The 13767-nt window shown below is 43.8% G+C and overlaps 1 protein-coding gene across 6 annotated transcripts in view; it reads right to left on the minus strand.

The window, feature by feature from the left end:
• LOC119965742 (cadherin-12-like) overlaps positions 1-13767 on the minus strand; it is a 722197-nt gene that overhangs the window by 5007 nt on the left and 703423 nt on the right. For 5 of the 6 annotated variants that reach the window (XM_038796516.1, XM_038796515.1, XM_038796520.1 and 2 more), the window contains one exon: positions 8666-8917. The exons of the other annotated variant lie outside the window; for it this stretch is intronic. In XM_038796516.1, the coding sequence (XP_038652444.1) occupies positions 8666-8917 (252 nt within the window). The remainder of the gene's footprint in view (positions 1-8665; positions 8918-13767) is intronic. 6 annotated transcript variants of the gene reach the window in all.

Consider the following 13767-nt stretch of genomic DNA (forward strand, 5'->3'; position numbering starts at 1 on the left):
GCCGAATGAGAGAATCCCACCCATCGTGCCGAAAGCCAGCTCAACAATGGGCATGAGTGTAAAGTGATCCTCACAAGTCAACAAAGGTTACATGTCCTAAAGACAACCCCAAATGTTGCTGCACTTACCAGAAGACCCAAGCCCAGCAAGATGTGTGGAAGGTGTGGTCTTCTGCATGCACCATGGAAATGCCCAACTTTCCATCAATTCTGTAAGGCACGTGGCAGAACGGGCCATTGGCAGCGGCAGCGCACGAGAGCACAAGGTGATGCAGCCACAAAGAGCTGAGCACTGGTCCATTCAGACTGTACACAATGGCCACCTTCAAGCAATAAGAATGACCATCCGGTATTCCATAAGAAACTTATTCATAAGGTGAATGACAAACCAGTAAATGACGGAAATGCTCATGACGAGACCAAGAGCAGTGAATGCAGGTTTTACACCATCAATCTCGTGGAAAATATACATGTCTCCATACCAACCAAAAACATACATGTCTCCATACCAACCAAAAACATACATGTCTCCATACCAACCGAAAACATACATGTCTCCACACCAACCGAAAACATACATGTCTCCATACCAACCGAAAACATACATGTCTCCACACCAACCGAAAACATACATGTCTCCATACCAACCAAAAACATACATGTCTCCATACCAACCAAAAACATACATGTCTCCATACCAACCAAAAACATACATGTCTCCATACCAACCGAAAACATACATGTCTCCATACCAACTAAAAACATACATGTCTCCATACCAACCGAAAACATAGATGTCTCCATACCAACTGAAAACATACATGTCTCCATACCAACTGAAAACATACATGTCTCCACACCAACCAAAAACATACATGTCTCCATACCAACCAAAAACATACATGTCTCCATACCAACTGAAAACATACATGTCTCCATACCAACTGAAAACATACATGTCTCCATACCAACTGAAAACATACATGTCTCCATACCAACCGAAACAATTGCCAAGATTAAAATGATCTGTCCGAATAAAGTTGGCAACTGGTGGTTATTGGCCAAGATTGACACAGAGGCAAGTGCCAACATGCTATCTCTGTGAATTCTAAAAGACACAAATTCAGAGACGTGAGGGGCCGTGGTAGAACCTACATTCTGCAATCTTTGGTGGACAACTGTTCACTAATTCCATGTACAGGATCCACAGGGCTGCAGTGCAAGTCCAACTGATGCTCTTGATTGTCACAGATGTTCGACATCATGAAGATTAAAGACCCGGAAATGCTGCAACCTCATCCGAGTAACAATCCACGGAATCAGTCTCACCTCTTAAGGCAGATCAACCTCAGAAGCTGCTATCATCTCAGCTCCTGGTCCAACATTAAAATACCCAGAATGTTTCAACAAAAGTGGCTGTTTCAAGGGAGTTGCAATATTACACTTGCAGCACAATGCAAGATCTGGTACATCCTGTGCAACGCAAATGCCAGCAGCTGCAACAAAACACAGCAAAATATCCCACAGGGCAGAAAGCTATCATTGAAAGATGGCCTGCTTAGCTTCAGCATGTCCACGGGCACATGAGACCACTTGTGCCTCACCAGGATGAGCTAAGCATCTCCCAGGGAGTTTTTATAAAAAGGCAGACAGGTCATCACACTGGAATCTTTGAAACTTGATATTCTTCAACAACGTCACCACTCTTGCATTGGCATAGGTTGGACAAGAGGACTCGCACTAGAGACAATCTTTTGGCCGGGTACGAACAATAACATTGAAATTGTTGTCAACAAATGTGAGGCCTGTCAAGAGCATCTGCCAAGTCAGCAGAAAGAACCTCACCCATGAAGTCTTGATCCAAAATTCCATCCAACCTCTTTAATTTCCCTGGCAGGACGGCATCAACATCTACATTACCAAGTACCCCTTCATTCAACAATTGAACAATATGTCAAGCATAATTGTTGCTTAAGTGCTATTTTCTGTTTATGATGTGGAGATGCCGGCGTTGGACTGGGGTGAGCACAGTAAGAAGTCTTACAACACCAGGTTAAAGTCCAACAGGTTTGTTTCAAACACTTTCTGTTTATTTAGTGTTTCAAGTCTGCAGTTAGGAGAACAAGTTCACATCCAGGATCCCAGAGAAGGTATGTGGCAACAGGCCAAAGTGACATGGATTTCTTCAGAATCAATGAAACCATTCCACACAAGAGTGGAATGGAGAGGTGTAATCCAGGGCAAATCAGATCCATTCCAGATCCTCAACCACCATTTGCTTCTATTGCATCTAGTACAAGATTCAAAATGCAACCAGCAACAACATCCAAGATTGCAGATCACCACGAGAAATTAAATAAACCTCCAGACAAGGTCACCTTGACAAGATCTGGATGTACCAGTTGATTAACTCTACACGTTGGAGACTCATAGATTTTTCTGTTCCGGAAAGTAAACATATTTGATAAGGAAGTGGGGGAGGGGGATGCTGTAAGGCATAGCAGCATGTCATCACTAGAACCATGGAATCCCTGCAGTGCAGAAGGAGGCCATTCAACCCATCGAGTGTATCAACTCTCTGAAAGAGCACCCCACCTAGGTCCACTCAGCCGGCGTATCCCCATAGCCCCACCTAACCTACACAAGCTTGCACACTGAGGGGCAATTTTAGCATGGGCAATCCACCTAACCTGCACAACTTTGAACACTGGATGGGAAATATGTCTTGTGATCCAGTCTCAGTTTCACTTTTGCCTGTGAGCAGAATATAGCACAGCTCTGATGTTGCCAAGCTTTCTATCCATGTATATCTGTTCTCTGTTTAAACAAATTAATCTACAATGAGTTTATACAATGCCTTGTGAGTGATTAGGGCCTTTATTCCATTGTAAAAATACAACAGTATCAGGTCATTTTGTCTTTTGTTTCTTTAGTTATCTCGAGAGGTTCCAGTGAACATGCAGACACACAATGGTAGCAGCCCCGTGAGCTGACTTGGTAGTTACATTTTCAAAGAGCTTAATCTTACGGTAGATTTTTGGGTGCAAAACTGTACAATCCATAAAAAGCTAAATTTAACTTCAAGTATCAAAGGCTGTGACAAATTTCCCTTTTATTGAAATACCATGGTTTGTATCAAAGATGGAATTTACATAAAGATCATTGACAGAAAATTGTTACCTCTTAAATGACAAATTCTACAGCAGTGTCTCCCTGTTCCAATTTATTAGTCAATTCTCAGAACTGGTCAATATTTGCTCAATGCATCACACAAGCTCACCACCCCCACTTTGATTCTGTATACACCTCCTGCTGCCTCAGGAAGGCAGACAGCATTGTCAGAGAGCCCTTCCACCCAGGCATTGCCTTCTTCCAGACCCTTCCATCAAGCAGAAGGTACAGAAGTCTGAAGACTCGCACATGCAGACATAGGAACAGCTTCTTCCCCACAGCTACAAGACTCCTCAACGACTCCCCCTTGGACTGATGTGTTCCCTGTAAGAACACTATTCACGACGCCCTATGCTGCTCTTGCTCAAGTATTTGCTTTGTTTGGCCCTTTGTTCCGCACTGTAACCAATCAGTGTTTGTCGATGTACCATTTGTCAATGTTCTCTGTTGAATATTCTTTTTTCTACTATGTACGTACTGTGTACATTCCCTCGGCCGCAGAAAAATATTTTTCACTGTACTTCGGCATATAGAATCATAGAATCAAAGAATTTACAGTGCAGAAGGAGGCCATTCGGCCCATCGAGTCTGCACCGCCTCTTGGAAAGAACACCCTACTCAACCCGTGGCCTCCACCCCTATCCCCATAACGCTGTAACCTCACTTACATGTGACAATAAACCAAATCAATCAATCAAAAAATATTTTACCCTTTCCCCGTGATTATTTATTTCTGAGGAACTTCTTCAGTGGAAAAGTGGAGAAACAAGGTTGTAAAGTTCTCCATGGTGAGCATTCATGCTGTTCCTTGAGAATGTTCAGAAGGCTCTGAAAGGAGGACGAGTTGTCATTCCCACTTTCCACCTTAGTTGGGATAGATTGATGAGATAAACTCACAGATGCCAGAACTTGTACTATTTGCAACAAGTCCTGTATATCAAAGGATTTAAACTCAGAAGACACGCTTTCTGACATAAAAAAGAATATTTGTTTTAATTTTACATCAAATTACCGACCAAATGAAAACTGTGATTGCTGTGCAGCCTCCAGTCCATCTAATCACTCAGTCAATGAGTAGTCGGTGACATAGAAATGACTTATGATCCATTTTTGGGAACTTAACCAGATTTTAGAAGGCTTAACGTTTGTCGGTAATTGGGACTTTGGAATAATTTCAATAATTTGGATGAGGTAAAGGTGACTTTGGCATCCCCAAGAGGAAGGTGGTCCATTACTTGGGGATGGATTTTGAACATCATTAGCAGAAGCCCTAAGGTAAGTCCAGGAAAGGAAATGAACGACAATAGGAAGGGTGATCATGGCCCACAATGGTAGTTCTCAAAAGTGCGTTGGAACCTGGGTGACCAAACTTATCTTTTTTTTAAGTAAGTACTAAATTTTTGTTGGTGGTCCAAGAGATTGCTGAAGATTTTTAAGCAGACCAGGTCCAGAGCCTAATTTAACACAGAGGGCACAAAACAGGCAGTAGGCCTCTTAATTTCACATCCAAGGTGTCTACCTACCAGGGACACATGAAGAATGGTGCAATGCAATATAGGATCGGTTTCTCACACAGCTGGTATTTCTACTATTCTAGTTCAATGCTGGAGTTATAACGAAAAACCTAACAGTTAGGTTTTCCACTACTGGACAAACAGCACCAAAGGACTATGTGTTGATGTAGCGGAAACCATTTCTCCTTATCTACTCTGTCAATCACCCTCGTGGTTTTGTTCACCTCTATCAAATCTTCTCTTAGCCTTCTACATTCCGAGGAGAACACCCTCAACCTCGCCAATCTATTCTCAGAACTGAAGTTTATCATCCCTGGAAACGTTCTTGTAAACGTTCTTCTGCAATGCATTCATATCCTTTCTGTAGTGTTGTGCACAGAATTGTACACAATAGAACAAAGAACAAAGAAATGTACAGCACAGGAACAGGCCCTTCGGCCTCCAAGCCCGTGCCTACCATGCTGCCCATCTAAACTAAAATCTTCTACACTTCCCGGGCCCGTATCCCTCTATTCCCATCCTATTCATGTAATTGTCAAGATGCCCCTTAAATGTCGCTATCGTCCCTGCTTCCACCACCTCCTCCGGCAGTGAGTCCCAGGCACCCACTACCCTCTGTGTAAAAAACTTACCTCGTACATCTCCTCTAAACCTTGCCACTCGCACCTTAAACCTACGCCCCCTAGTAATTGACCCCTCTACCCTGAGGAAAAGCTTCTGACTATCCACTCTGTCTATGCCCCTCATAGTTTTGTAGGCCTCTATCAGGTCACCCCTCAGCCTCCGTCGTTCCAGTGAGAACAAACCAAGTTTATTCAACCTCTCCTCATAGCTAATGCCCTCCACAGCAGGTAACATCCTGGTAAATCTCTTCTGCAGCCTCTCTAAAGCCTCCACATCCTTCTGGTAGTGTGGCAACCAGAATTCAACACAATACTCCAAATGTGGCCTAACTAAGGTTCTATACAGCTGCAACATGACTTGCCAATTCTTATACTCAATGCCCCGGCCAATGAAGGAAAGCATGCCGTATGCCTTCTTGACTACTTTCTCCACCTGTGTTGCCCCTTCCAGTGACCTGTGGACTTGTACACCTAGATCTCTCTGACTGTCCTCCTATGGGTTCCTCCTATATACTCCTGTGGGTTCTACCATTCACTGTATATTCCCTACCTGCATTAGATATTTCTAAATGCAGTGCCTCCCATTTGTCCGGATTAAACTCCATCTTCCATCTCTCCGCCCAACTCTCCAAATGATCTAAATCCTGCTGAATCCTCTGCCAGTCCTCATCGCTATCTGCAATTTCACCAACCTTTGTGTCGTCTGCAAATTTACATTTTCGTCCAAATCATTTATATATACTACGAACAGCAAAGGTTCCAGCACTGATCCCTGCGGAACACCACTAGTCACAGCCCTCCAATTAAAAAAGCACCCTTCCATTGCTACTCTCTGCCTTCTATGACCTAGCCAGTTCTGTATCCACCTTGCCAGCTCACCCCTGATCCCGGGTGACTTCACCTTTTGTACCAGTCTATCATGAGGGACCTTGCCAAAGGCTTTACTGAAGTCCATATAGGCAACATCCACTGCCCTACCTGCATCAATCATCTTTGTGACCTCTTCGAAAAACTCTATCAAGTTATTGAGACATGACCTCCCCTTCACAAAACCATGCTGTTGCTCACTAATACATCCATTTGCTTCCTAATGGGAGTAGATCCTGTCTCAAAGAATTCTCTCCAGTAATTTCCCTACCACTGACGTAAGGCTCACCGGCCTGTAGTTCCCTTGATTATCCTTGCTACCTTTATTAAACAAAGGAACAAAATTGTCTATTCTCCAGAAGACAGTGAGGATCCAAAGATTTCTGTCAAGGCCTCAGCAATTTCATCTCTAACCTCCTTCAGTATTCTGGGGTAGATCCCATCAGGCCCTGGGGACTTATCCACCTTAATATTTTTCAAGACACCCAACACCTCATCTTTTTGGATCTCAATGTGACCCAGGCTTTCGATACACCCTTCTCCAGACTCAACATCGACCATTTCTTTCTCTTTGGTGAATACTGATGCAAAATATTCATTTAGTACCTCGCCATTTCCTCTGGCTCCACACGTAAATTCCCTCGTCTGTCCTTCAGTGGGCCAACCCTTTCCCTGGCTACCCTCTTGCTTTTATGTACGTGTAAAAAGCCTTGGGATTTACCTTAACCCTATTTGCCAATGACTTTTCGTGGCCCCTTTTAGCCCTCCTGACTCCTTGCTTAAGTTCCTTCCTACTTTCCTTATATTCCACACAGGATTTGTCTGTTCCCAGCCTTCTAGCCCTGACAAACGCCTTCTTTTTCTTTTTGACGACGCCGACAATATCTCTCATTACCCAAGGTTCCCGAAATTTGCCGTATTTATACTTCTCCGTGCAGGAACATGCCGGCCCTGAATTCCTTTCAACGGACATTTGAAAGCCTCCCACGTGACAGATGTTGATTTACCCTCAAACATCCGCCACCAATCTAGGTTCTTCAGTTCAGGACTAATATTGTTATATTAGGCCTTATATATGCGGCCTTACCCCAATTTAGCACATTCACCCTCGGACCACTCTTATCTTTGTCCACCAGCACTTTAAAACTTACTGAATTGTGGTCACTGTTCCCGAAATGCTCCCGACTGAAACTTCTACCACCTGGCCGGGCTCATTCCCCAATACCAGGTCCAGTACAGCCCCTTCCCTAGTTCGACTGTCCACATATTGTTTTAAGAAGCCCTCCTGGATGCTCCTTACAAACTCTGCCCCATCTAAGCCCCCAGCACTAAGTGAGTCCCAGTCAATATTGGGGAAGTTGAAGTCTCCCATACTCAAGATGGGGTCTAACTAGTGTCTCATATAAGTTCAGCATAACCTCCTTGCCTCTATTAATAAAGCCCAGGATATTTTCGAGAAGGAAATAGATTTAACTCTTGGGTCTAAAGGAATCAAAGAATTTGTGGGGAAGGGGGAATAAGTTACTGAGTTGGATGATCAGCTATGATCATAATGAATGGTGGAACACGCTTGAATAGCCTCCTCCTGCTCCTATGTTCTATGTTCCTATGTATATGGTATGCTTTATTAACTGTTCTCTTCACCTTCAATGATCTATGCAGATACGTCTTGGCCCCTCTGCTCCTGCACCTCCTTAGACATTGCATACCTTATTTTATATTGTCTCTCCACATTCCTCCTACCAAAATTCATCACCTCACATTTCCCCGCACCTGCCATCTAACTGCCTACTCCACCAACTTGTCTATGTTCTTTTGAAGTCCCACATTGTCCTCCTCACAGTCTACGATACTTCCAAATTTTAAGTCATCTGCAAACTTCCAAACTGTCCCCTGCAACATTAGCATATTAAAATATCCCAATGTGCTTCAAGCGGGTGATAACAATCAAAATTTGACATGAGCCATGTAAGAATAGTTTAGCCAAAAGCTTGATCAAGCTGGTAAAGAGAGATGGAAAGGCAGGGCGGTATCGGAAGGCAATCCCTAAGCCTGGAATCCAGGCGGCTGAAGGTATGACACCAATGCTGGAATAATTAGAATCAAGGATGCTCATGGGGTCATAATTAGAAGAGCGAAGAGATCTTGGAAGCTTGTGGGACTGGAGAGGATTACAGAGATAGGGAAGATTGATACATTTCAAATTTGGCTTACTTTAACTTTGTGATGTCAAAGTCAAACAAAGCTCTTAAGTTATTGAGGCTCAAGCTTAATTGAATAAATATCCAAGTTAACTACACAATCAGAAATGTTTCCGTTCCTCCTTTGCTTCCTGTGGGAACACATGACTAAACATGAGTTAGGATCCTTATTGGCATAGAGCTGGTTATAATGAAAAGCCCTAATGTCGAATGGAATTTTAATTTGAACTCACTGAATGTCATTGGTGACTGAGCGTTACTATAGTAACATGGACCAGTGTTAGACTCACCAAGGAGTATAATGATGCAAAGTAGGATTGCTATCAATGCCTCTGTGCTCAAGCCCACTGGCAGAAAGATTGCTTCTACATTGCAAGACAAGATTGTACCATCCACATCACATCCGCAGACTCGAATAGTCAATGTGTTTGTGCTGCTTTGTATAGGGTGATCACTGTCTGAGATCACAACAGGAAGGAAATAGAGCTCCAGTTGCCTGCGACTGTAGCCATTTCTCTTGGGTAAGATTCCAGCTGTGTTGTCTGTGATACACACAAAAACAAAGTTAAAAACATGCACTGAATCAAAAAAGACGAAACACCATTGAGACAGAACACTTGGCAACACATTTTTTTTTAAATATTCACTCGTGGGATATGAGCATCTGCGGATGAGGCCATCATCTATTGTCAGTTGTTCCCTGCGCAGGTGGTGTCGAGGTGCCTCCTTGAGCCACTTCAGTAACCTCCACCGTGAAATGCTGTGCTGTGGATTTTTAGATTCCTCCAGCAGAAGTAAGACAGGCCCATTGTGCTATTGTGTGCTTCTAGTAATCACTCAGCATTAAGAGTCAGCAATAGGTCTGTGCAAGGTACTTTATACTAGCTCAAGATAACTGCTGAGTAGTGAAATGAGAAATGGCACATAGTCACAGATAAGGCATTACATGCTTTTTAAGGACACTATTACATGTTAGTCCTCTGCAAGGAATCTCCATTTATTATCATCTCCTAGTGATTTAAATGTAATGGTTTCAAATATTCACTCTGTAAAGCAGCAAAAGATTAGCAAAGCATGAACTCAGTTAAATGTGCCCATTTATTTCTGGCGATTACAGTAAGACAACTTTAGCTAAGTTTTTTTTTGACACATTAATCCTTTTACTAGTTCAAACCAATTCTGAGAGATGGGCAATTGCATTTTGATTGCATTTTAAGTCTGGCAAGATTCAATTTTTACCGACAAGAAGTGCATTTTAATTCAAAAACAATAAGTGTCCATTTGCATTGCTCAGTAAATGTTAATTGTTAAATTTAAACTTGATTTCTAGATCTCACAGAGGGCTGGGAAGAAAACAGCATCTTGTGACATAAGCAAATCATTTCTTTCCAGGCTAAAATAAATGTTTTACTTTTATTTGTGATGCATCTTTGACTCCTGAGGTACTGGCTAACATAGCGACGTTAGGAGTAGCTAGTTAGGAGATTATATCAATGTATTGTCAGAGCTCATATATAGGCACTGCACATGCAAAATATGCCCTTCCTTCATGGTGTACACTGTTTGAGAACAAGCAAAGATGCCTGAATAAATGCAGGTAGAAGATCTTTACTGCAGTAAAATGTATTTGCATAATACATGCAAAATAGATACATTTGCAGCACTGAATATTTTTCCTTATATGATTTTAACTCCGAATATATTTATCATCACATATTCTTTTCATGAATTAATTTCTGTGAAGCAATTCAGCAGTGGAAAGGTCACGAAACATAGAAGAAATTATTCATTCCACTGAGCTTCTCTTCGGCGAGGAAATTGCTTGATTCTCAGTTATAATGTGCAAGGCCATATTATGTATCCCTTTACACTTTTATCTCACTGCTTTCATGTTCCAATACAACCTCTTTGAATGCAACGAAACAGATGACATTTATTGTCGATCGATAAGCTGAAAGCCTATTGAAAGATTCAGTTATTAATTTTGGGTATTGTTTCATCCATGAGAGATGATGGACAGAAAGCAAAGATCTATTTGCGTGGGCTGCCTTCACTTGGTGCATCATTGCTGATGCTTGTGAAGGCCAACCCTCGAAAGGCAGGTTCTGCCACAAGCTCACGATACTGCCGAGTGATGGTGCGGGTTGTTTTTTCAGCATCAGTGTCTGTTGTCAAGCAGCTGCAGACAACGTGGTCGTGAACACCAGCCCACAGGAGAAGTTGGTATTTCCCTCCTCCACCAGCCAGTGACTCCCGGCTACAAAACTTGATGTTTCGGGTATTCATACACTTGCAAGCATCCTTGATGCAGTACCTTGGATGCCACATTGGCTATCTGGCCCCAGCTACCTCACCATCTAGAATGCCCTTAGGTATATGATGTCTTGGGTATATGACGGTGGGTGTGCGCGATCCATTGAAGCCACGTTAGTTTGGTGAGTGGCTACGCGCATGGGAGCTCCACCTGTGAGAGGACCGCCTCGTTCATGATTCTGTCCTGCCAAAGGGCAGCAAGGTGGCGCAAGTGGTTAGCACTGCTGCCTCACGGCACCGAGGTCCCAGGTTCGATCCCGGCCCTGGGTCACTGTCCATGTGGAGTTTGCACATTCTCCCCCATGTTTGCGTGGGTTTCGCCCCCACAACCCAAAAGATGTGCAGGTGGATTGGCCACGCTAAATTGCCCCTTAATTGGAAAAAATGAATTGGATACTCTAAATTTATTTTTTAAAATGATTCTGTCCTGCCACGATACCCAGAATGTGCCACAGGCAGTGACAATAGAAATTATTGAACTAGGTTTTCCTGACAGCTGTAAGTTACCCATGTTTCACAACATGTTTCACAACACAGGCTGTATAAACCATCAGCTTGGACTGAAGGGTCAGTCTGGTGTTTGGTTATCTAAATTAGCCAAAAGTGGCAGCTGTTTTCCTAATGTGTATATGGAGCTCTACATAATCCAAAATCATTACACTATAAGAAAAAGGGGACGGTATAGACTGCAATAACTATTCACTCACAACCATCATGATGAAGGTCTTTGCTAGGGTCAAACTTAATCAGTGTACTCGGAAGCACAGTGCAGTTTCCATGTCTGCAGAGCTACTGTGGACAAAACCTTCTCCATGTACCAGCTGCAAGAGAAGTGAAGGGAATAGGATATACCTCTGTACCGAATTTTTGCAGTTCTCGCTAAGGTATTGAATACTATTAGTAGAGCAGGTTTCCACAAGATACTGGGGAAAAATAGTCCATCCACAAAATTCCTCAGTCTCATCCACTGCTTCCATGTCAACATACACGGCACTGTCTAGTTTGATGGCTCCACTTCTGATAGTTTCGGGGTGAAGAATAGAGTGAAACAGGGTTGTGTCCCAGCCCCCACTCTGTTTTGTATCCTGACCTTCGCCTTCCCCAAGATAAAGAGTTAGATCAGACAGCGAGCTCCACAAACTATCAAGGCTGAAAGCAAAGACAAAACACATTGGAAGCAATTCCTCCAAAGGATGACTGTGGGCGCGATCTTCCCAAAGTGAACATAGTCTCCCAGCGAGCGTGTTCAGCCGCCTGTTTCCCGGTGCTCGCAGTGCCGAGAAACACATGGCTATTCAACGTGACTCGCTTTGAACAAGGGGCCTGAACAGGGAACACGGATGGTCGAGGCCGCACAGAGTCCAGTTTCTTTACAATGGGGAGCTCACCGGAACTCCCCATTGTAACAAGAGACCAGGATGCCATTCAGGACACCTTCCCCCACCCCCCCTCCCCCCAGCCCGAACGCAACACGGGAGAGTCCCTGGGCCCACCCAACACCCGGCAACCCCGGCCCAATCATGATCATGCACAAAATGCCAGTTCGACACCTGGGCAGTGCCAACCTGGCACCCTGGCAATGTCCCCACCAGCTGCCAGTGACACCTGGGCACATTGGCAATGCCAGGCTGGCCCCCACATGGCATTGCTAGGCCTCCGATTTGGAGATCCCCACAAGTGCTGTTCCGCCTGGCCCCCATTTGTGGAGACCAGTGTGAAACAGCCCTCACCCGAGGTCCCGAGGCAAAGGGATTGAATCCCAAATCCTTGAGTGTTGTTGGAGCTGCACTCATCCAGGCAAGTGGAGAGGATTCCATTGCACTGCTGACTTGTGGCTGGTAGATGGTGGACAGGCTTTGGGAATTCCACACCTTTGGGGCGGCCCGACGCCGGAGTGGTTCACGCCACTCCTTCGTGACAGAGTTGCCCGCCCCGCCGATTCCCGCAGAACCCCACCCAGTGTCTGTGCCTTCAGAAGGCTTAGAAAAGTCATGTGATGAGTTTCTCATTGTAGAATTCCAAGTCTTTTGGCAGGAAGAATAAAAAAGAAGCTTATTATCTAAATGGTGAGAGTTTGCAAAGCTTTGAGATGCAGAGGGATCTGGTCGTCCTAGTGCATGAATCACAGAAAGGCGATACACAGGTACACCAAGTAATTAGGAAAGCTAATAGAATGTGATCATTTATTATGAGGGGAAGTGATTAAAAAGGTAGAGAGATTATGCTTCAGTTGTACAGGGCATTGGTGAGACTACATATGGAGTATTGCGCACAATATCTGTCTCCTTTTTTAAGGAAAGATGCAAACGTGTTAGAAACAGTTCAGAGTCGGTTTATTGAACTAATACCAGGAATGGGTGGGTTGTCTTATGAGGAAAGGTTGGAGAGTTTACAGCTGTATCCACTACATATTAGAAGAGTAAGAGGCAACTTGATCGAAACCCTTAAGATCCTTTAAGAACCTGAGGGGTATTGACAGGATGGAAAGGGTCCAGAGGAGGTTCACAAGAATGATCCCCAAAATGAAGAGCTTGTCATATGAAGAGCAGTTGAGGACTCTGGGTCTGTATTCAAAGTTTAGAAGGGTGAGGGGGAATCTTATTGAAACTTACATGATATTGAGAGGCCTGCAGAGAGTGGACGTGGAGAGGATCTTTCCACCAGCAAGAGAAACTAGAACCCAAGGGCACAGTCTCAGACTAAAGGGATGATCCTTTAAAACAGAGATGAGGAGGAATTTCTTCAGCCAGAGGGTGGTGAATCTGTGGAACTCTTTGCCGCAGAAGGCAGTGGAGACCAAATCACTGAGTGTCTTTAAGACAGAGATAGATAGATTCTTGATTAATAAGGAGATTTGGGGCTATGGGGAGAAGGCAGGAGAATGGGGATGAGAAACATATCAGCCATGATTGAATGGCGGAGCAGACACGATGGGTCGTATGGCTGAATCCTGCTCCTATGTCTCATGGTCTTAGGGTTGTATGTGGAGAGGATGTTTCCTCTCTTCAGAGAATCAAGAACGAGAGTCACTTTTTAATAATAAGGGGTCGCTCATTTAAGATAGAGATGAGAAAAAAAT

The sequence above is a fragment of the Scyliorhinus canicula genome, chromosome 5, assembly GCF_902713615.1.
Source record: "Scyliorhinus canicula chromosome 5, sScyCan1.1, whole genome shotgun sequence".
Taxonomy (NCBI): domain Eukaryota; kingdom Metazoa; phylum Chordata; class Chondrichthyes; order Carcharhiniformes; family Scyliorhinidae; genus Scyliorhinus; species Scyliorhinus canicula.